The following is a 21732-nucleotide window of genomic DNA, read 5'->3' as shown; positions in this document are numbered from 1 at the left end:
ATGCATGATGTCGATTGCTACTTCTTCTTGATTTCTTTGAGACGGATAGTCTCATCGCCAACAAAAATACCCTTTGAAAGTCAGCGGTGGTCATCGCGACACAACTCACCTTGCCTCTGTACGGCTCCGGTTTCCGCCAATGCCTGATGGTCGCGGCGAACTGTCCGAGCTTTTGCTTGTCGGTACCGGTCAGAGTGATTTTGGTGGGTATAGGTACAGCGACTTTGATATCTGGAGGAACATCGATGAGGACAGGGTGCGCAAATCCGAGCTTGATGTTGAGACGTTCGCGCGGTAAACTTCCTGAGGTATGAGGAGACTTTTGCCTGGCTAAATCCAGGAAGACCGGAGGGATAGGTTCAATCGCTGCTCTGTAACCCACACCAACCAGTCGTACCTCTACAGTGAAACCTGACGAGACACCAGTTACGGCGTTGTTGATCAAAGTCCTCGTAAGACCCCATAAGCTCCGCTGAGTTTTGACATTGGGATCCTGCACTGATACGGTGATGTGGGGTGAGGCGGTCGTTGGAGCGGTCAGAATTACAGATGGAGCGATGGGTAGGGACGCTGATCCGAGAGGACCAGCGACGGATAATAATCGTTGAGCTTGAGAAGAAGAAGCGGGAAGGGACGGCGAGACAGAAAGAGAGGGAAGATCTAGTGTGACCGAGGCTGGAACGGGTACCGGGACTTTGCCTATATGAGAGCGTTGTATGCTGCTGGAATGGAGCTGGCGACGGAGCGGTAGCAGCGCTTTGGAAGCGGACATTGTGAGCGAGTGTCGGATACCTTGTGCTGATCTGGGTATGCAAGACATCAAAGCTCTCCCGTCAAAAGCAACAATGGTGGATGGAAAAGTCGAAACGTGAAGGCCAAAGGCGAATATCAATTACGTAATTTGCCAGTCTGAAAACCGGAACATCCAATTGCGCACCTCATCTTCGCATCTTGAACTGTTGACTTCTCTTCTCGTTTCACTTCGTTCATCTGTGTTGACCTCACATCCAGGACCACATCAGACACACCATGGGTAAGAAGAAGAGAGCCCAAGTCTTCGTATGTGCAAATCCCATCTCTATTCGAAGAAACAAAGCTGATGGCAATCATAGGTGCTCAAGCCGTGGTGCTGGTATTGCGAGAGGGAGTTTGAGGATGATAAAGGTAGGTTACTCTGATATCAGTTGGAGTATCAACACGACCTGTCGCTGACCAGGCAATATGTACAGTTCTGCTACAGCACCAAAAATCCAAGCATTTCAAATGTCAGTTATGTCCGAGGAAGTTGAATGTGAGTGAAGGTTGGTGGTGAACCCAGCTGATAATTAGACCGCTGGAGGTTTGATGGTCCACAGTCAGCAAGTACACAAATGTGATCCGGAGCCGTGAGTACCGATACATCAGTCTCATTGCTCACCATGACAGGCTTACGAATACATTACCTGGACGAGACGGGTACGATATCGAGATATTCGGTATGGAAGGAGTACCTACCAATGCGTTGGCGGAGTGGAAGGCAAGGAAAGAAGCAGAGGCCGGAACAGCTGCGTTGGCGTCGGCCGCCTCAGCAAGACGACCTCGACAATCGTACAACGTCATCCCTGAGGCTGATCTGCAGGGTGCGTTGGCTCAGCACAAGTTGTTGATGGCCGCGAGGAACAATCCTGCACCAGCGATGCCGTTTCCACCGTTCAACGGAGCACCCCCTTTCCCTCCAGGGTGAGTGATCGTGTCGCTGGACTCGCTGACCGCTCAGTTTCCCTCCTGGCATGCCACCGGGATACCCAGGGCTCCCTCCTCCAACATTGACGCCTGGTGCTGTTCCGCCCTTTGCGTAAGTCCAGACTGTGATGCGCAAGCTGATGGTAGTCCTCCACCCGGTTTCCGACCACCATTTCCTCCCGCTGGCGTACCTCCGTTTTCTCCTGTAGTCAATTCGCCCGTTCCGATAGGATCGCCCGTCCCAGGGGTGGCTGTCAACCCGCCTCCTATACATATGCAACCGGTTGGTTCAGCCTCGCCTGCCAAGCCAGTTGAGGTACAACCTCCGAAAGACGGTCTTATGTGGCCAGATGTTTCGGCGTCGCCGGTGAGTTACATTAGCCCTAATTACGCTGATCTGGCAGGCCGAGAAACGGGCGCAACAACCACGATACCGTTACTCATCGCCGACTCCTCAGACCGAAGGGGAAGATGGAAGTGGTGTGGGAAAGAAGAGGAAGGCTGCTGCGGACTTTTTGTAAGAGAAAAGTATGTGATCAAATTCTGCATGCTTTTGAAAGGCTACAAGGGCTACTGCGTTGCGGAGAGGTCGTTGCACCTTTCGGCCTCGCGTGCCACAGCTTCAGCATATTGCCATGATCAAGACTCATTCAGATCATCTATTCTTGGACGAGTATATGGTACAACGTGATTTACCGAAGGGCAGCATCTATACATGGCAGTATTACATATCCTCGTTTGTCCATTCGTCGACAACGTCGTACAGTGTTCGGACGAGTCGACGCTGAATCTCGACTGCAGATTCGGTCTGTCCAGTCAGCGCTGCTGGACAGACACCACTTACTTGCGTGGATGGTAAAGCTCGTATGAAAATGTAGCGTCGCCCCATGAGGATTTCCGCCATGGGACTGTCTAGCGTGTCTTTACCTCCAGAGAATAGCCCTCCGACTTCATGAACAATGACCGCACCCGCCTGTAAGTCAGCTCCAGAATTACCAAGACACTTACACAGACATCCCAGGGGAAGCACCCAGCATCCCTGTCGTTAGCAGCTTCCGTTCCGAGAGAAACCTACCAGTAAACATCTAGATGGCCAGCAGCGATCGCAGCGACATTACAAGCAGTGCTTCCGGTAGCTGATTTCTAATTAGTCTGGACGGGAAAAGGCTTGACTCACTCCTCAACGCATGCGCCATGACACCGCGTTCCACCCCCTTGCTAGGGTCTCCGGCAAGCCTGACAAAGGAGGCAGACTTTGCAGCGAAGGTCACAGCGCTACGATCGGAGCCCCCTTCTACCGTTAGTATAGCAGACCGAATAGTCACCTACATTCTGCTCCGATCATGCAGCGTGACAACTCTGTTAGAGGCTGTGGTATCCCTCCAGTTAGGGGTAGAGGAGTCGTGCGATTGAGTGTTGCCCCTCCACCAAGACGTGCGGAGAACTAATCGATCAGCCTCTTTCACCTGTCGGGACTCACAATCTGGCTGGAGAATGGCAGTGCAATGACTCCGACAACAGGTCGTGAGTTGTGTGCGACCCCAATGGAGCATGCGACGGAGGGACTGACGATCAGCTCGCAGCTGATCAAAAGGAAACTCACTGAGAATGAACGAAGCTGCAATGAGCAATGACTTTGGCCGTTCACTTACTTCATCGTGCCCTGTTCGTTAGCAGGCACAAAGGAGCTGGACTCACATCGATAGGATCAACGATCCAAGTGTATTCGTCGGTCAGAGGTGGTCTATCACCCGCAGCGTAAGACTCTTCCCCGATACTGAATGTCAGTCCTGTCTTTTTGGGTCAAGCGCACAATTTATGAGAAGGATATCTGTCTGCAACCGCGGTCTTGATCATTTCCTCTACCGCTTGATCCGTTTCGGTGACGAGCTGCAAGTCAGCCAAGCTCTAAGACCTTACCTGGCTTACGTCGACCGAGTTCTTCTTCTCGTTGATATCGGTCGCCGCCGCCCATCTCTTCGCGGAGGCTTGGAGGATCGTCTCACTGTGAAACCTGCATGAGGGCGGGCGGCAAATCCTGGAAGAGACTCAACTCACCTTCTCTGCCAGACCGTAAGCGAAGTCGAGAATCTCTTGATAATCCATGTCGACCGAGAGGAACGCGGCCGGTGCGAACGTATAAGAGGAGAGAGCACAATAACGATCAATTGAAGGGAAGACAAAAGAGACGGTCAGTGGACTCCCTCCACTCAATCACGATAGGGTCCTACTTGTAGACCTTTTGTAATCCCTGTTATAAAAGGGGTTTCTAATGTTTGTTGCGATTTTGTAATGACTGCCACATCGGGACAGGATCGGAGATATGCTGTTCTTAGAAGCTGCACGTGGTATTTTTGCTTTGACTTTGTTTCCTGCCTTCGCCTGGAGATTTCAATTGACTTGATATTTCTGTGACTTCTTCCGTATCTCTCGATCCGTAAACCCCCACACCTTCTCCTCAAGGTCGATCGATTTCCGACATCTCCTACAAAATGATGCGTAACACCATCCAGACCCGTCTTGCTACGGCCCTTCGAACGACCGAAATTCGAGGTAGGTTCCTGATCCGCCGGTCCGAGCTGATTCGTAGCTGCTCGTCCGTTGGCCGGTCCCTCCGTTCCCCTTGCCAGGTCTTTTGCGACCAAGCCCCTCCCCACCCCTCGCGTGCGAGCTGTCGCTCTGACTCCTCGACGATTCCCGACTCGTGGCTACGCAGCCGAGGCAGGTGGCAAGTTCAGCCGATCTAAACCTCATTTCAAGTGAGTGGCACAGACCCAAAGCAGTCTCGCTGACAACCGCAGCATCGGAACCATCGGCGTAGGTACACGCATCATCTGATCCAGCTGACAACAGCAGCACGTCGACCATGGAAAAACCACTCTCACTGCCGCTATCACTAAGCTTCTTTCCGAGCAGGGTGGTGGGAAATTCATGGACTATAGTCAAATCGACAAGGCTCCCGAAGAGAAAGCTCGAGGTATCACAATCAGTACCGCTGTATGTATGGATATCCTTTTTGCATGACACCTGCGCCGAGCTGATGAAATTTCAGCACGTCGAGTACGAGACTGCCAATCGACATTACGCACATATAGATTGTGAGTGGCGAAATTGAAGCAAAGCTGATCTCTCAGGCCCTGGTCACGCCGATTGTAGGTCATCGCCCTTTTTCAAAGCTAATTTCCAGATATCAAGAATATGATTACCGGTGCCGCCCAACTTGATGGAGCGATCATTGTTGTTTCTGCGACAGACGGACAGATGCCTCAGACTCGAGAGCATCTTCTTCTTGCTCGTCAAGTTGGCATCAAGAAGCTTGTTGTGTTCATCAACAAGGTCGACCAAGTAGACGACCCAGAAATGCTCGAGTTGGTCGAGATGGAAATGCGTGAACTTCTCGGTCAATACGGCTACGACGGTGAGGGCACCCCCATCGTCATGGGTTCTGCTCTCGCTGCTTTGGAGGGACGAGACCCTGAGCGAGGTGCCAAGAAGATTCAGGAGCTTATGGCTGAAGCGGACTCATGGCTCGAGGTCCCAGCTCGTGAGTCTCAATGCCAAAAGCAAATGCTCACTGTCCAGGTGATCTTGACAAGCCTTTCTTGATGTACGTCGAAGATGTCTTCTCCATTTCCGGTCGAGGAACCGTCGTCACCGGAAAAGTTGAGAGAGGAACGATCACCAAAGGTTCGGAAGTGGAAATCGTCGGTCTCGGTGCTGCTATCAAGACCACACTAACAGGTATTGGTGAGTGAATGTCGCATCGACGTGGCTGACAGGCAGAAATGTTCCATAAGGAGCTTGAGCGAGGTGAAGCCGGTGACAACATGGGAGCCCTGCTCCGAGGTATCAAGCGAGAGCAGGTCAAGCGTGGTCAAGTCTTGGTGCAACCCGGATCTATCAAGAGTGTCAAAAAGTTCAAGGCCCAAATCTATGTGAGTGGCTGCGACATGGCGCAAAGCTGACAATCTCAGATTCTCACGAAAGAAGAAGGTGGTCGATACACCCCCTTCATGGCCAACTACCGACCTCAACTTTTCATTCGAACAACCGACGTAACTGTCCAATTGACTTTCCCTCCCGAAACCGAGGGTGCTCACGAGAAGCTTGTTATGCCCGGTGACAATGTCGAAATGGTCGGTGACCTTGTTCACGACATCGCTCTCGAGGCCGGGTCTCGTTTCACCTTGCGAGAAGGTGGCAAGACTATCGGTACTGGTATCGTCTCTGAGATCTATGAGTAACAGGCAGACCCTTTAACATATGCATACACCCTACTCAATGGCTACCGATAGGCTAGTCAAGTCCAGTCGTCTTTCTTCCCATTTCTTCTTCTCGAGATCTAGCCTGTCTCGCCATCGATCGATGGCAGTGTCGTGAACTGTCTCTGCCAAGCGTCTGGATACTGCTTCCAACTCTTTCAAAGCCTCGTTGACCTCTTCTTCGTCTTGCTCAGGATGCATTGCGGAAACGGCTTTGTCAAAAGAGTCGACGAATGAGGATGATGTTTCGAGGACGGCGCGATATTTGCTCTTGCACTGGTCGAGGTAACGGGGAAACATGGCATGCAATACCTGATGCAATGCGAACAGTGGTTTCGCCTAGCATAAGCTTATCTCCTTGATGTTTAGAACTCACTGCTTCCGTCCTTGTCCTTTCTTTTTCGGTCAAGCTTTCACCCATGTCAAGCTCGTCCCAGCCATCATCGTCACCCCCTTCCAATATCCCCTTGAACTCGTCCCAAGCATCCTTCACAACGCTCTGCTGATGCCGCCATCGCTTGGCGACCGCTGCCGGCTCATCCTTGGACAAATCGTTGGCAAGACTGTCAATTGCCTCCCAGACCATTCCTGTCGCACCGAGATAATCCCCATCCGACACCAGCACTTGAAGGTATTTCACCATCTCTACTCCAATATTACTCATACCCTGACGCCATTCTGTCGCCAGCTCTCCAGGAGCCAAAAGTACACAGCTGATGAGCCTTCCGACTTGATCAGATACCTTATCGAGCTGTTGTATAGCTGCTGGAATGGTGACTGGCGGTTTAAAGGCCAAACTCAGCGAAGTCACAGTCTGCCGAAGATTAGAGAGAAGTTGAGCGAACACGTCTCCGAGACCTGGGTGTGAGGCCTCAGAATCGGTTCGGCGTGACAGAGCCTGAACTGCCGTTTGCAACGCAGCTTGACAGTCGTTCAAGCCTTGTCGTTAGCAGAGTACCGGTTGATTTAGACCTTACTTTTCGTTAATTGTTGATCTGTTTGTAAAAGGACAAATGAGCTATACGAGGAGGGACAACCAAACGAGCAGCTCAGTCCGCTTCCCTTGACTGACCTGTCATCTCCGTTGCACCACTGGTAGTTTCACGGCGTTGACAATGCTGTATCGCTGCCGTTGTGCGGTTGACGTGTTGAGACCGCAGAACGAAGGGAAGCAATAGTCAGAAATTTCAGATTAGACGTTTTGGGCCAGGAGGGGTTTTAATTAGCTTTACGTAATATACCATTCACGCGACTTATCTTCGACATTACCTGGAGAAACTCGTCATCTCTCTCATCTCTCCTCTTTTCCTCTCGTCTCTTGTCTTTCTTCTTCACCTCTTCCCGTATCACTCCAACACGCAGACGAATCTATGCGTCGCGTTAGACCGTCACGTCCTTGGCTGTGATGCGACCAGTCCGTCCTCTCTCGCCCGTCTCATCGCGATCTGATTCCTCTGCGGCCTTGGCTTTGGACGTCGGTTTGCAAGACGCGATCCCCGATATCATCATGCCGACCGACTTGGGCGATTTGCTGACTGGATTAGGAGCGGATGATCTGGATGACTTTGGAGATATGGATGGAGGTGACATTGAGGATGATGGTCAGACAAAGCTGGGCGCCAGCATCGGTGACGACCACGAGTCATCTACCGCCAGCTCATTGTTACCTCCAATGACCGGCTTCGCGACTGCGGGGGGCAAGCTATTGGCTCCGCCCTCGGCAGATGCTCTTAGCCGAGCTCGAGCGTTGTGGGAGGCAGATGAAGCAAGAGGTTTGATCCTTCCTACTCAAGAACAGCTATCGCCACCGAAGAAACGTCCTCGTCTCGAACCGGACTCGATCGCTTCGTCTTCATCTGGATTGACCTCCGGCTTCATCACCGGGCGAGGAGTGGCGGTCCCTCCTCCTTCCAAAAAAGCGGCAGAGCGAGCTGCGAAGCTGTTTGAGTATATAGAAAACGATCCTGCTTTCACGTTCTCGACTCTCATACCCAACGAATCACCCCTGTCTGCCCCCGGATCTCAACTTGGGTCTGGGAAGCCAATCGGGCGACCGAGCGATGCAAACATGGTCAAAGCGCTTGCTCTCTTCGCGGATACCAATACAGAGCGATCGATACCAGGTCCTTCCTCCCGTGCAATGATCACCCCAGCCACCATGACCTTTGGATTTCAACTCGGTTCCGGTAAAGCAGCACCTCCACCCAGTACGGCAAGCGTGGCTAAAGCGCTCTCGCTTTTTGCCGACATCGATGGTGAACACCCTTCTGGATCGGTCTCTGATCAGTTCTCCACGACTCCAGCTTCACGGAATCCCCTTGCAAATGAACAACCTGCCACTCCATCCCGCATACCACTCGCTACTACCACGAACACTTTCGGAAGTAACAAAAAACCAATCATGCTCAAAACTCCATCCGCGTCTATCAGGCGGATCGGTCTCGGTGCGACCCCCACTCAGCACAAATCTAAACGAGGATTCATGACTCCCTTCAAACAAATTCTCACGCAGTCGCAGCCTTCACCAAAACCTGGTGTCGCCTATCGATCTGTGTTCGATCTGAACCGTGGGTAGAGCACGAAGAGACAAGCTGACCAAACAGCCCCACCGGATCGATGTAGTTACACAGACATGCACTTCCACCCTCAATACTACACTCAAGCGAACCTGCGCGAGCTCGGCATGTAGGTACATTCGTTTGGGGACTATGCTGACTTCAGTCCCGCCGAAATCTGGATTTTGAATCCTGACAATGCAAAATACTATCAGTTTATAACAGAAGACGACTCTATAATGGGTACTCAAGAAGCTCTGCGAGAGCTACAACAGGAACATTGCACTTTTGCGACGGCGCAGTGGGTTGATAATCACTGGACTCAAATCTTATGGAAACTGGCCGGGCAAGTCCAAGCGAAGCCTGACCTCTTCCTTTCTAAATGGTCATGGCTTGAAATCACATCTCAACTCAGATATAGGTCAGTTTACGAAAGTCGCTCAGAACTGACCGTTAGATACGAACGCGAGTTCGGTGCAGCTCAACGGCCGATCCTCCGCCGGATACAAGAGCACGACTCTTCTCCGAGCCTTCCGATGATTCTGCTCGTATCGGCAGTGCATAACACTAGTGATGGCGAGAAAGAACTTCCAAAAGCTTATCTAGAGCTCAGTGACGGGTGGTATCGTATTCGTGCTCAGTTAGACGACTGCTTGTCCCGTGCCGTCGCCAAAGGCAAGATCGCGGTGGGACGAAAAATGGCCGTCACAGGAGCGAAGGTGGGTGTTCGTGATGGGTCCCACGCTGAATATCCAGCTTGAGTCAGGGAGCGATGGCGCAGATGTGCTGGAAGCTTTCGAATCCTCACACTTGGTTGTTGCCGGTAACTCAACATCCCTAGCAAAGTGGGATCGAAAACTTGGCCTGCAGCCTCAGCCATTCATTGCCAGTCTATCCAGCCTCTCCATTGATGGGGGCATCGTCTCTCTCATGGATGTCGTGATAGACAACGTTTTCCCTCTTATGTTTACGAATGGTGACAGAACGGTGCGAGAATCACCTTGGAATGAGGATGAAGAGCAAATTCGACAGGATAGGTGGAAGGTGAGTTCAGGCGTCTTTGATACTGCTGACAGGCAGGACCGGTACCAGGCCGAGCGTACTCGATTGGAGGACAAGATGAGACGAGATCTGGGGAGATTAGAAGATCTGGCTGGGCTCTTGGCACAATACGCAGAAGAGTCTGACCAAGTCTACAGTAAGTCTTGTACGGTGATTCTCGACTGACCCAGTGAGGTAACCCTCCCGATACGCTCGAGAGCGATCTGGACCAGCTCCTCGGTGCTAGTGACGTTATCAGCCGGGTCAGAACCCTTTCAACCGATCGAATAGTCCATCTCGCACGTCATGCCAGCGAACGTTTGAGTCAAGAGATGCAAAATGTGCAATCCGAGATCGGAGCCGAATTACAAGTGGGTAGAAGAGAGACTTCATCAAGTGCTGATTGCCCTCAGGTTTTATGCCCACCGCGGAATGTTCGGGACCTTCGTATGGTGCGCTTTCACGATGCCCAGGAAGGGCGTAAGGAAGCTTTCCGTTTGGGTTCACTCAATCTTTGGGATGCCAGAGCGATGGACTCAGCCGCTCTACAAGAGGGAAGAAGATACTTGGTGAGCAACATCACGAGTGACGTGAGCTTATCTCAGGTCTCCAACTTGGTGCCAGGCAGGACTGGTGACTGGGGTCGACCCAGATCGATCCACGACAAAGCCACAATCCTGCTTCACACCCGAAGGGACACGAGATGGCAACCTCTGTAACGACTAGAGTAGCAACGTTGTAAACCTGCACCGATCATGTGTGTATTCATGTCTCTCCAAGACGTATGTGTATGTTTTTTTACGATACCTTGATGAGCTACCTGTAACGAAGTGACATGTGACGGCCAACTTTCCTTTGATTTGTGATCGACACCGACAGGAGGAAGCGGGGTCGTTATGGGGTCGTCCCTGGCTTCGAAGGATAACTTAAGCAGAAAGGTATGAACTCCTCACCACGTCGAACTCCAGTTGGTCGAGTCGTTCCGATCGTGGACCGAAGAGCTGTCGAGGAAGCTGCATTGCATCACTGACATGACCTTCGGAAGGAAAAAGCGTCTCCATTGAGGGTGTCGCGTTTCCTTCATGATTGGCACTGCCGACACTTCCAGTCAACAACGCTGTTTTTCGGATTGCAGTAATGGTGACCCAATCATCGATCCAAGTTTTGAGCAACTGGAAAGAACCGAACGCCTGGTCGCTCTTCAACGTCTAGACTGTTGTTAGCATTGTTCGGAATCCACTGAGTGATGGGAACCCACACAAGATCCCGTAGCACTTGGGAGGTCACGAAGCCGACTCGTCGGACGATACTATTAGAGAATCAACACGTCTCTAGATCCACCCAACTTCAGAGCCTACTCACGCCGAGAATGTGAGCCATGGCGCAGTGTCTTGCACCGATCTGAAGGTGTCGTCCACCCATTCACTCAAGCTCTGGATTGGAAGACCGTCTTTCGAAGACCTCGACTCGATTCTGGTCAACCACCGGCGGAACTCCGCCAGTACGGTTTCCAGCTTGGCTTGATCGCAGTCACAAGACAGAGCGCACTGATCGGTGATGTGTGTGATGTTTAAATTGTCCCATGCGACCACCATGTTTCGTATCTGGTTCTCATTGGAGAGGATCTCAGCAAGCGAATAAGAGAGGTGCTGCAAGTCGAGTACCCGAGCTGATCCGGGTCAGTTTCACTTGTGTTTCCTTGACTTACCGATGGTGTGCGCGGCTCTGGCAGCAAGTTCGATTTTCGTGTCTCCAAACTCAGGTGGAAATTTGTGGAGAGATTCCAGCATAATCGACTCAAGATTGTCGGCAAGCTGCCGAAGGGAGCCTTGCGTTGAGCGAGGGCATGGCGTCATGAGTCTGCTCAGCAGGATGCCGACAATGTGCTGTATTCATCAGCTCTGAGTAGTCGAGGGCACACTCACGTCGTGGGTGACAGCCATGGCCGAGGTGACCATTGTCATCATTGTTGCGTTCAGGCATAAGGCGAACGTGGTGGGAGGCAAGGACTGCCAGAAGGTTCGACACTTGTGGATTAGGAACTATCAATTATGATCTTCACTTACGTCGACTTCGAACTTATCGAATTGGTATCCCTTGATGCACTCAACCAGCACCACTTGGTGTTGACGAAAAGCATCCCAGAAAGCGGCTGTAGACGACTTTTCAAGTATGGGGTCGACGATGTCAGTCCTTGTGTTGATATCCGGAGACTCCGATAGTGAGGACACAGGCGAAGGGTCTGAATGAAAACTGGCAGTATGAGGAACGAGGTGGCCAGTGGCAGCTGTTGTATGCCTTCGTAAGAGAGTCTTGCAGGGTCGCTGACAAGGTCCGTCCACTGAGATCGCACGTTGCCGGACACTTGACGATCGATTGGCACCGGACTTCGTTGATATTGTTGACGTCATGGAGGCGCTGTGCGGCGAGATGAGTCTCACCGTCACAGGTTGGACGAAGGTGTCTTACCAAGCTGACGAGATACAGTTTTCCACTTCACTCGACTTATGATCTTCGCATTCCTTTATTTTTGAATATCGAGCATTGCCCCCAGGAAACCCTTGGACATCTACTTCACTGAAATGTCAGCTCCTTATCATGCCTTCATCTCACCTTCCGACATCGTTGAATGGGCTCAACCGTTCTTTCTCGGTCAGGACCGCTGGGGCCAGCGAGATGTAGTGAAATTTACTGCGTGTTCGGCATGAGCAACCAGGACCTCGTAGCAGCTGCGTGACTTCCTCACCTGTGACCTCTGCCACCGAAACGTCGGGACTGAATGCCTGGGAAAACACTTTTCACTATCTTGCCGAAAGTCGCGGCAGTGATGGGAAGCTGACCGTAATCTTGACATGAAAGGGTATACGAATTGTAAAGACGTTGTCGAGATACAGCAGCATTATGAGCAGGGTACATGTAGCTCAATGTAAGCCTATAGTATGCCCGATCAGCGATGAAGCGTGTTTGCTAATTGGACCAGACGTACCATTTTTCCACCCATGCCCGCTTGGCTTTCTCATGGAAGTTGCCTGTGCAAGAGTGGATTTCCTGAGCCAGCTTTGTCAGGTCTTGGTGGACTTTGGCTTGGTCCACTGAGGCCAAGTCGTCAGTCTCCTTTGGCCTTTTGGCAAGTCTCTTCCATCTCACCTAGATCTGGTCTTGAGTGTACCCGCGTGAGAAGTGTTGCATTGTGACGTGCTCGCGATAGCGTCAGCTGTCGACTGGTAGTTGGGTTCTTTTTCCTTATTGTAAGAGATGCATTTGAGATTGTTCTGTGGGGTGATCGATCAATCAGGAGGCCAAGGATTAGTATAGAGGATTTTCACCTTCTCAGTGGCGCTGCTACGTCGACCAGATTAGGAACTGTGGAGGCAGCACCATCCGTTGGCCACGGAGCTCGGGATGTGCGACAAGACGTGAAGGTATCGTTCGGCTGACCGGGATAGTCGGCTCGCTCGGATCTTAGAGATAGATGAGCGCGAGACGATAGTGGGTCAGAATCACGTTTAACCCACCTCACAAAGAGCGTTTCGGACCGATTCCTCGGACACGGCATACTTCGACTCGCGCTTCGTTGTCTGTTGGTGAACACCTTACCCAAACCATGATTCGCTGCTGCGAAATCGGGTACCCGTTCAGTTAGAGGAGTTTGGATGGTTTCAACACATGATGTAAGCGATTGAGCATCTCCAACACTAGTATCGAGGTTGGTCACACGGTGATAGAGACCAAGTTGAGTGTTAAGTGTTGTACTGGTCTCCAGATATGTGTCCCTGACAGCCAATGCCGGAGACAAGGAAGACTGTTGATGATAGTGGTCGAACGAGGGACCGAATGTGTCTTGCATCGAGACTGGTTCGATCGCGAGCTCGCTGTCGCTTTGGAATCGAGAAGAGTCGAGAGACATCAACGAGGAGATGGAAGAGGCGTGACTGAGCCCTTGCGGTGAATCATGATTGGCATGGGAGGAGCTTGTAAGGGCACAAATTGGTGATGGAGATGTATTTGTCACACTAGTCCTGACATCTGCTTTCTCATCAGTCACCTCGTCGGACGAGACATTGAGGCCTCTGAGGATTGGGAGGACGACCCACCTCCACCAAACAACCCTTCTTCTCCCTCGTCCATCCCATGATCACCGTTATAATCTGCCAGTGACCGTTCAGCGATCGACTCGTGTGGCGTTGCCCACATTTCAAGGTGCTCGATACCGTCGCTCAGGGAACAGTCATTCGCATCACGATCTAAGATTTGCGAAAGTGTTTGGCTCGGGAAAGGACTGATATGATTTCGGGAAGTATCTGCCTGATAGAGCAGGGAATGGTCGACAGGAAATATGGTGTCCATGATGATATGCTGATGTGAGACGTCTGTATCGAGAGCGTTTGATGAGGGGAACCAGTCCCAGTTGACAGATGATGAAGGTCAAAAGGAACGATGATTTCGATATCCGTGTGTCAAGACCTCTAGATTCGTGTTTTGAGCTATTGTCTGCTCTGCCAAACGTAAGCAATGGTGACACCTGCGATGAAGAGAAAGGCAGAGAGAGGAGGAGGCGGGAAATTGTACTCGGCTGGGCAGGGTTCAACTCACATGTACTCCTGTCCGAAGCTGTATCGGGAGCCAGAGGACGATAGCGCAGTATGTCACTGACGAGTATCCAAACGACCCGCGCTTGTTAATCAGTAGGGTGAGCACTGCAAGAGATTGAGCTGGTTGGAGAAGGGGATTGGAAGGAAGTCGATTCAAGTTGTACACGTGCTGAAATCAGAGTAAGCCCACATGTACTGCGTTGTCGAGGGTCCCCTGTTTCGGAATGCATATCCACGGTGTGTTCCTGGCGGAGGCATAGATCTCGGGGATGAGGTGCGGAGAAGGTCAAAGAAGCGGAATGGGCGCTTTCAAGATCACTCGAATAGCTGCAAGCGGAATATGGGCATGATGACTGTGTCTTCGGCCAAGTGTGATCAGTGCGCGTGTTACAGTAAGATTATCCGATGAAACAGGAACATTCCCGAGGTCCAAGCATCTTCCCCTGGCAGGAGTGATGCCTTGGTGGTGATGATAGTCGAGACACAGTTGCCCCACCCGGCCAAGTGAGACGATCATGTCAAACATTACACTCAGACGGGCCTAGCAGGATGGGTTTCCTCGCCCTCCAAGCACCCCGGTGTCGCGTCAGTGATGTCAGCAACAAGCACCACCTTGTCAGCATGTGCCCCCCCCTCCCCCTCAAAAACGCTTTCGGCCCCCTGTTTTACATCGGTGCAAGTGGCGGTAGACGCAAGCCCCACCTCGCACGAGCCCATGGCCAGTCTCTCCTCATCCCTATACACAATGTGCGCCATATCAATGAGACGTAAGAGTTCAGCACGTTATATGTTACATCTTGTTTTTAGACCACAGAGTAGTCGTGGGTGCACTTCTCTCAAAAATCACTGTATATCTTTCTCTTCGGGCAAATGAACAGTCAGCCAATGATAGCATAGCTTTTAAAGCTTGGGAGGTGCAGGTTGGAAGGTCGCTCCCTGAATGATGAATGTGTCAGCAACATTAGAGGCAGATGCAAACAAGTCCTCACCTTTTCGATGCTGGGGCCGAGCTCCTCCACGGCAGCCTTGAGAAGAGTCTTCTCTGCGTCATCAATGGAGCCGATGGGAAGAATCTTCTCGATACCGTTGGGCTGTGCGAACAATGATCAGGTTACGTCCGCAACACATCCAGGTAGAGCGTGTCAACTCACTCCAAGCTCGACGTTGACAGAGAAGTAATCAAGGTCGGATCCGATCTCCTTCTTGACTCCATCACCTCCAGCCTCCGCGCCGAGGAAAACGTAACTCTGAACAACCTTGCCCTTTTGGCTGCCGAAAGCGGCTTGCAAGACGAATTCGGTGAACTCAGCACCAGCTGCAGGGTTCGTCAGTACGGAACCCAAACAGTCTCGTCAAGGAAGCTCACCTTGCGCCATGGAAAGGGTAGCAGATCCAGCACCGTCTGATACGCGTTGTTAGTGTGGGACATGAAGTGTTAGTCAGATCGCTCACCCTTGGCCTTGACGACCTCGTCTCCGCCGAATTGGATGCGGTTGATAAGGGCGTCCCGCTTCTCCTTATTGTTCAAGAGTTCCTCGGACTAACATCACCAGATCAACTGGCGATCTTGTTTTCGCAAGTGAGACTCACGATGGCGGGCTTGCTTTGAGACAGCAAAGGCAAGATGGTGGCACCGGAATGTCCGCCGACCACAGGAACGGAGTACTTGGGAGCGTCCTGAGGCTTGCCGAGGGCAGTCGCGACGAAGGTCGATGCACGGACGACATCGAGGTGACTGACACCGAAGAGCCTAGTAGAGGCAGTCAGCTAGGCCACTACACATGCACTCACTTCTTGGGATCGAAAACACCGGCCTTCTTCAATGTCTCAGCGAAGACGGGGACAGTCGAGTTGACGGGGTTGGAGATGACAAGGATGAATGCCTTGGGGCATGCATTGGCGATGGCCTGGGCCAGAGTGGCACAAATACCGGCATTGACCTGCACGAAGCCTTCAGCATGGTTCCATATGTCAGCCCGTGTAGGAGACAATAGCTCACTTTCTGCAGAAGCAGATGGCCGATGAACATCAGCAATCATTCTTTGTGACTCCAGTAGCTGACTCTGGAGGCTGACTCACGAATAGATCATCACGAGTCATGCCCGGCTTTCTGGGAACACCAGCTGGGATGACGACGATGTCGGCATCCTTCAGGGCCTTCTCAGCACCATTGTCGGCTGGAAGGAAACCAGTGACTTGAGCGGGAGTTGCAATGTGAGAAAGATCGGTAGCAACCTGGCGATGGTGTAAGCAGGTCCGTGAATGCAACAGCAGAAGAAGTGAGACGGGCAGTCGTCATCACCATGCGGAGTCACAGCACGAGCCGGTACAAAGGAGGGTGATAAGGACTGAGCAACCGAGATGAAACACTACTCACTCCGACAGCGTTGACCACGTCGTAGAGGGAGAGCTCGGTGATGAGTGGGTTGAGCTTGAGCAAGAGGGACAGAGGTTGACCGATACCACCTGTAGCATCGGAGACAGGAGGGTCAGTGTGGGATGTATGAGTGAGCGACTGGCGACGCCAAGGGCCAGGAATGGGTACTCGCCCGCAGCTCCGCAAACGACAGCCTTGACCATGATGTACAAGTATGTGTAGGCTGAGGAAGTGGGTAAGTGGATCGTCAGCACAGGTGAATGAGAAAGAGTGACCTGATGTATTCACTACTGTGATGTATTTGATTCCAAGGCTGATGATGAGAGAGAGGGAGAGAGAGAGATAGGTCGCAAAATGGCAAGAACGTGAGTGGTCGTTAAACCTAGTTACCTTACCCAGTGTGTGTGTGTATGCGCGTGGTCTCCTCTCTTCTGGGGGCCCAAAGCCAAACGCACGTGACCGACATCATACATTTGCTGTCCCCCACCCACCCCCAACCCCAGGGTACACACCGGCTATTTCGAATTCCAATTGGGGCCAATGACGTGGCAATCTCGCTGACACCCAAACAGGCAGCAAGCAATATCGGAACCAATTCGCTTATCATCCTCAATCGTTGTCCTTGGGCAGAAGGGTTTTTTTACCACAAAAAGTCTGAACGTTTTCCTGTTGACTTTTTGACCTTTGGATACAATCACCTCGCTTCGAGCTGGTTGGTTCTTGATTCGATCATATCAGGAGTGGCCCAACATGGACACCTATCAGACTCCCCTCTCTTCGTGAGCATCCGGAAACCTTATCGGCTCCGTCTCGAGCGATGTGGAAACTGATCGCGATGCATCATGTAGTCGTTATGCATCCAAGGAGATGTCTAAGCTGTTCTCCAACGGGGTAGGCAGTGGTTCACATCCGAACAAAGCTATTACATACGCTCATGCAGCAACGAACAGACCCGATTCGGGACCTGGAGAAAGCTATGGCTCAACCTGGCTATCGCCGAGAAGGTGCGAGCTGCTCGGTGACTGGATTGTGCGGTCAGACTCGGCGACTAATGGGACACCATAGGAGCTTGGTCTCGATATCTCGGACGATGCTATCGAGCAGATGCGCGCTCATCTCGACCTCGACGAGGGCCAGATGAAGGTCGCCGCCGACGAGGAGAAGAAACGACGACGTCAGTCCGAATAGACCCGGAGTTCGCAGATCCAGCTGACAAGGTTACTCTTTCAGACGATGTGATGGCTCATGTCCACACATTCGGTACTGTTGCACCCGCTGCCGCCGGTATCATTCAGTGAGATCCCCCATTAGTGGCAAGAGAGGACATCATCTGACAGACATCAAATAGTTTGGGTGCCACCTCATGCTATGTCACCGAGTAAGTCGCTCGTGTTGCCTACGCTTTCAGACTTGCTCACTTGTCGTCAAACAGCAATGCCGACCTCATCTTCCTCCGAGAAGGCCTGTCCATTCTCCTGCCCAAGCTCGCTACCGTCATCTCTCGGTTCTCCTCCTTTGCCGAACAATACAGAGATCTCCCTACCCTCGGTTTCACTCACTTCCAACCTGCGCAACTAACAACCGTCGGAAAGCGTGCGACTCTTTGGATTCAGGAGTTGTTGTGGGATTTGAGAAACCTCGAGCGGGCTCGTAGCGACTTGGGTTTCCGAGGTGTCAAGGGTACTACTGGTACTCAGGGCTCCTTTTTGGCTCTCTTCGACGGTGACCATGCCAAGGTACGTGTCCGTCACTCATACGGAGTATCCTTCAACTCACCTCTAGCACAGGTTGAGGCTCTGGACAAACGAGTGACCGAGCTCTTCGGTTTCCCCTACGCCTACCCTGTGACTGGTCAGACTTATTCTCGGAAGATTGATGCCGATGTGCTCGGTCCGTTGTCAAGCTTCGGTGCCACCGTTCACAAGATTGCTACCGATAGTGAGTGTCGTCTTTCTCCTGGACTTTGGCCCTACTGACGTGTGAATGAACGGACAGTCCGGTTACTTGCCAATCTCAAGGAGATCGAGGAGCCTTTCGAGAAGGATCAGATCGGTAGTTCCGCCATGGCTTACAAAGTGCGTCGTTGAAGGCTTTTGCGTCCATGAGTTCATCCGTCTGATCGAACATACGTTCAGCGCAACCCGATGCGATGCGAACGAGCATGTTCTCTTGCCCGTCATCTCATGGTCATCTACCAGAACACCCTGATGACCTCTTCCGTTCAATGGCTTGAGCGAACCCTGGATGACAGGTCGGTCGCTCTCGCTCTTTTCTTCATCTGTGCCATACATGTATTTACGGAGCTGACTGAAAATGTCACGACAGTGCCAATCGACGAGTCACGATACCCGAAGCTTTCCTCACTGCCGACATCCTCCTCACTACCCTCCAGAATATCTCTGAAGGTCTCGTCGTCTACCCACGGGTGATCGGTCGACGAATCAGCCAAGAACTCCCCTTTATGGCTACCGAGAACATCATCATGGCTATCGTCAAGGCTGGTGGAGACAGACAGGAATGTCACGAGAAGATCCGAGTCCTGTCTCATCAAGCTGGAGCTGTGGTCAAGGAGCAAGGTGGCGAGAATGATCTCATTGATCGAGTCAAGAAGGACAATTACTTTGAACCCATCTGGAGTCAACTGGACGATCTGCTGGACCCCAAGACTTTCGTCGGAAGAGCACCTGAACAGGTCGACGGTTTCCTCAGAGATTGGGTCAAGCCTGCTCTCAAGCCTTACGAGGAGGACCTCAAGAACGTCAAAATAGCAGAGCTGTCCGTGTAAACATAGATGGAAAGCACGGATGTGTATTTCGTACAATGCATCTTGTGGTCGTATACATTCTGTCTTTCTATGCCTGCTCCGAGTACACCTTGATCGTCTTGTCCGCACCGCCTGTAATCAGTCGTGTTCCTGTCTTGTCGAAGGTGGAACAGAACACGCCCTGGGAAGATGCTGTATCAGCCATGCTGTCCAGACTGTGCCATAAAGTCCAAGCCACTCACCGCTTCGGCGTCGAGAGAACCTGGTTGTGGGATATCCTTCAGGTGTTGGAATGGCAAACCAGTAGCGTAATCCCACATAGTGAGTGTTCCGTTGTCCGCTGTACGATCGATCAGCTGGGTTCCGAAGGAACGGACGAGGAAGGACACATACCACCAGAGAACATCACACCCTCCTCGTTCACACTCATGGTGTTGATAATGGCCTCGTGACCGACAAAGTTGTGGACAAAAGTTCCTTCTGGGCACTTCCACTTTTTGATACTGTTCGAATTGGATCAGCATTCGGTCAACTTCAGCGGTGGAGAACCAAACTCACTTGTTTCCTCCTGCACTGGCACTCGCGAAAGAATACTCTGTAGGGTGGATGGCAAGCGCACGAACCGATTTCTTGTGATGCGTGAGGGTTGTCATGCATTTACCAGCTGCAAGATCCCACAACCTGTTGTGAAGAGGTCAGCAGTGGCCACAACGAAAAGGGTCAAAAATCAACCCACCTGACAGTGCTGTCCATACTACCGGAGATGATTTGAGGGTCGGAAGCTTGAGTTTTGACATCGGCAACGGTACTGGTATGACCCGTGAGAGTGAAGATATTGGCTCGTGATCGCATGTCCCATACCTAAAGAACGACCGGTCAATAGGCCTCTACGCTCGTAGATGGCGACCCTGACTCACTCGCACACTCGCATCTCGACCAGCGGTGACGAGCACGTCTAACGTTGGGTGTACGCTGAATGGACATGTCAGCTTCTACTGTGCAGAAATTGGCGCAGAGAAGGAGTTTTCACTTACGACAAGGAGTAGACACCTGAGAAATGACCATGGTAATGTCGAATGACCTTGTTGGTCTCCAGATCCCAACATTTGACCATCTACCCAAAATGAGTCAGCTGAACTGATTGACCACTCAAGTGTGGGTCACTCACCTTATCTTCGGCTGCTGAGAAGAGGTATGGGTGTCTATCTGAGACGGCAAGACCACGAATAGTAGAGATATGACCAGTCAAGGAAAGCTTGAGCTCTCCAGAGGCGAGGTCCCAGATCTAAAAATTAGCCATGTCAGCCGAATCTTTGGTCTGAGTAGTAACTTCGAAGCTGACCTTTACAACTCGATCGCCTGCGCCCGTTGCAAACCACTGGTTTCCAGGATCTACCGCAACTGCTCTGACCCAGCCCATATGTCCCGAGATGACTCGTGTGAGTTTCCCTGTCGTTTAGGAGCATGTCAGCAAATCTCATACAGGAAAGGGAAAAGATCACAGCTCACACTGTGGGTGATATTCCGGTTTGACTTCCCTCGCTTCCTTCTTCCTCATCAACGCTTGAGACAGCTTAGATCCGGTCTGACCACCTTCAGCGGCGAATCCTTGTTGATGTCTGAATTTGACGAGAGCACGAGGTTCAGCAGCAGGTCCAGGAGCAGATGATGATCTGTGATATAATGAAGATTGATAATGTTAGCGAGTCATCCATCTCTCCGATCTATGCCGTCAATGCGACTTACGTGGGCTCTGCATCTGGTCCACCAATGAGTTTTTGACCGGGTACTGCAGGGCCTGAAGCAGCAGGTCCAGGTGTTTGACCTGGTCGTTTGGGCCCAGCAGGACCTGCTTGTTGAGCTTGCAAGATTGGAGGCAATGTCTGAACATCCTTGTATTCTGTCGCCAACTTCGAAGCCAGTTTGAGTTTGTTACTATCGACAGTGACCAGGCATCTCAGCACGCAAATACTATCGTTGTAGGTAAGGACTCGTGCTGCCCACTCACGCTCTGGCCAGGCCGTCATCTGCACCTGCTCCGTCTAATCCATAAATGACACGAGTGCGTTTCGTACTTCTTCGCACCAGGTCGGCGAGGGGTGGGAGACCAGACGACGAAGGCCCAGCAGTACCTTCAGAAGGCGGTAATACGGATGTGGACATTTTGAGTGCTATGTCTAGAGTAGCTGAAGAGAACGGAACAAGAGAGATTCGAGATATCTCAGTCCCAGTGAGAGGAAGAGCGAATTGATGAACGGAATCAAATCGATCGGTCTATGTGAATGTGGCGAATCCTGTTTCCAGGTCTTTTCGGTGGATCTACTAATCCCGAAGTATGTGGAAATGCTCCAATTCACAAGGGATCATATAAGAGTACTGTCTCTGGTGTGGCTACAGAAACATCGCTGTTCAACATGAC

At 51.7% G+C, this 21732-nt stretch overlaps 11 protein-coding genes across 11 annotated transcripts; 5 read left to right on the top strand and 6 right to left on the bottom strand.

Moving 5' to 3' along the window:
- Window positions 1–17: 17 nt before the first annotated feature.
- On the bottom strand, window positions 18–772 carry IAR55_005003 (mitochondrial 54S ribosomal protein uL6m; the record flags this gene model as incomplete). Its single annotated transcript, XM_066948097.1, has 2 exons — window positions 18–50; window positions 110–772. 2 exons carry the CDS (start codon window positions 770–772, stop codon window positions 18–20), a joined length of 696 nt encoding a protein of 231 aa, XP_066801556.1.
- Window positions 773–1029: 257 nt separating this feature from the next.
- IAR55_005002 (uncharacterized protein) lies at window positions 1030–2243 on the top strand (the record flags this gene model as incomplete). The annotated part of the gene is made up of 6 exons (XM_066948096.1): window positions 1030–1059; window positions 1113–1164; window positions 1230–1265; window positions 1356–1719; window positions 1870–2089; window positions 2181–2243. The coding sequence occupies 6 exons, from the start codon at window positions 1030–1032 to the stop codon at window positions 2241–2243; spliced, it is 765 nt and encodes a 254-aa protein (XP_066801555.1).
- Window positions 2244–2446: 203 nt separating this feature from the next.
- Window positions 2447–3828, bottom strand: IAR55_005001 (uncharacterized protein; the record flags this gene model as incomplete). Its single annotated transcript, XM_066948095.1, has 5 exons — window positions 2447–2506; window positions 2567–2695; window positions 3421–3466; window positions 3536–3612; window positions 3781–3828. The coding sequence occupies 5 exons, from the start codon at window positions 3826–3828 to the stop codon at window positions 2447–2449; spliced, it is 360 nt and encodes a 119-aa protein (XP_066801554.1).
- Window positions 3829–4214: 386 nt separating this feature from the next.
- IAR55_005000 (translation elongation factor Tu) lies at window positions 4215–5966 on the top strand (the record flags this gene model as incomplete). Its single annotated transcript, XM_066948094.1, has 8 exons — window positions 4215–4275; window positions 4439–4481; window positions 4524–4539; window positions 4639–4719; window positions 4775–4820; window positions 4910–5266; window positions 5341–5469; window positions 5710–5966. The coding sequence occupies 8 exons, from the start codon at window positions 4215–4217 to the stop codon at window positions 5964–5966; spliced, it is 990 nt and encodes a 329-aa protein (XP_066801553.1).
- A 30-nt stretch (window positions 5967–5996) lies between these two features.
- IAR55_004999 (uncharacterized protein) lies at window positions 5997–7063 on the bottom strand (the record flags this gene model as incomplete). Its single annotated transcript, XM_066948093.1, has 3 exons — window positions 5997–6296; window positions 6361–6923; window positions 7057–7063. 3 exons carry the CDS (start codon window positions 7061–7063, stop codon window positions 5997–5999), a joined length of 870 nt encoding a protein of 289 aa, XP_066801552.1.
- Window positions 7064–7389: 326 nt separating this feature from the next.
- Window positions 7390–8559, top strand: IAR55_004998 (uncharacterized protein; the record flags this gene model as incomplete). The annotated part of the gene is made up of 1 exon (XM_066948092.1): window positions 7390–8559. The coding sequence occupies one exon, from the start codon at window positions 7390–7392 to the stop codon at window positions 8557–8559; it is 1170 nt and encodes a 389-aa protein (XP_066801551.1).
- Window positions 8560–8778: 219 nt separating this feature from the next.
- Window positions 8779–10299, top strand: IAR55_004997 (uncharacterized protein; the record flags this gene model as incomplete). Its single annotated transcript, XM_066948091.1, has 5 exons — window positions 8779–9258; window positions 9410–9583; window positions 9632–9737; window positions 9872–9951; window positions 9994–10299. 5 exons carry the CDS (start codon window positions 8779–8781, stop codon window positions 10297–10299), a joined length of 1146 nt encoding a protein of 381 aa, XP_066801550.1.
- Window positions 10300–10506: 207 nt separating this feature from the next.
- IAR55_004996 (uncharacterized protein) lies at window positions 10507–13427 on the bottom strand (the record flags this gene model as incomplete). The annotated part of the gene is made up of 11 exons (XM_066948090.1): window positions 10507–10788; window positions 10841–10889; window positions 10943–11099; window positions 11289–11466; window positions 11647–11998; window positions 12194–12271; window positions 12327–12512; window positions 12567–12672; window positions 12728–12852; window positions 12907–13041; window positions 13096–13427. The coding sequence occupies 11 exons, from the start codon at window positions 13425–13427 to the stop codon at window positions 10507–10509; spliced, it is 1980 nt and encodes a 659-aa protein (XP_066801549.1).
- Window positions 13428–15072: 1645 nt separating this feature from the next.
- IAR55_004995 (malate dehydrogenase, NAD-dependent) lies at window positions 15073–16752 on the bottom strand (the record flags this gene model as incomplete). Its single annotated transcript, XM_066948089.1, has 10 exons — window positions 15073–15108; window positions 15162–15263; window positions 15324–15487; window positions 15539–15574; window positions 15625–15712; window positions 15763–15907; window positions 15964–16112; window positions 16252–16407; window positions 16550–16638; window positions 16722–16752. The coding sequence occupies 10 exons, from the start codon at window positions 16750–16752 to the stop codon at window positions 15073–15075; spliced, it is 996 nt and encodes a 331-aa protein (XP_066801548.1).
- A 547-nt stretch (window positions 16753–17299) lies between these two features.
- Window positions 17300–19334, top strand: IAR55_004994 (adenylosuccinate lyase; the record flags this gene model as incomplete). Its single annotated transcript, XM_066948088.1, has 11 exons — window positions 17300–17328; window positions 17398–17440; window positions 17500–17553; window positions 17615–17723; window positions 17780–17843; window positions 17898–17927; window positions 17982–18285; window positions 18337–18487; window positions 18545–18624; window positions 18685–18800; window positions 18875–19334. 11 exons carry the CDS (start codon window positions 17300–17302, stop codon window positions 19332–19334), a joined length of 1440 nt encoding a protein of 479 aa, XP_066801547.1.
- Window positions 19335–19401: 67 nt separating this feature from the next.
- On the bottom strand, window positions 19402–21476 carry IAR55_004993 (pre-mRNA-splicing factor PRP46; the record flags this gene model as incomplete). The annotated part of the gene is made up of 12 exons (XM_066948087.1): window positions 19402–19494; window positions 19556–19653; window positions 19707–19816; window positions 19872–19994; window positions 20050–20174; window positions 20231–20285; window positions 20348–20427; window positions 20482–20598; window positions 20656–20762; window positions 20823–20986; window positions 21060–21248; window positions 21322–21476. The coding sequence occupies 12 exons, from the start codon at window positions 21474–21476 to the stop codon at window positions 19402–19404; spliced, it is 1416 nt and encodes a 471-aa protein (XP_066801546.1).
- Window positions 21477–21732: the final 256 nt, after the last annotated feature.

The sequence above is a fragment of the Kwoniella newhampshirensis genome, chromosome 9 (genome assembly GCF_039105145.1).
Source record: "Kwoniella newhampshirensis strain CBS 13917 chromosome 9, whole genome shotgun sequence".
Lineage (NCBI taxonomy): Eukaryota > Fungi > Basidiomycota > Tremellomycetes > Tremellales > Cryptococcaceae > Kwoniella > Kwoniella newhampshirensis.
This window is presented reverse-complemented; position numbering and strand designations above follow the sequence as displayed.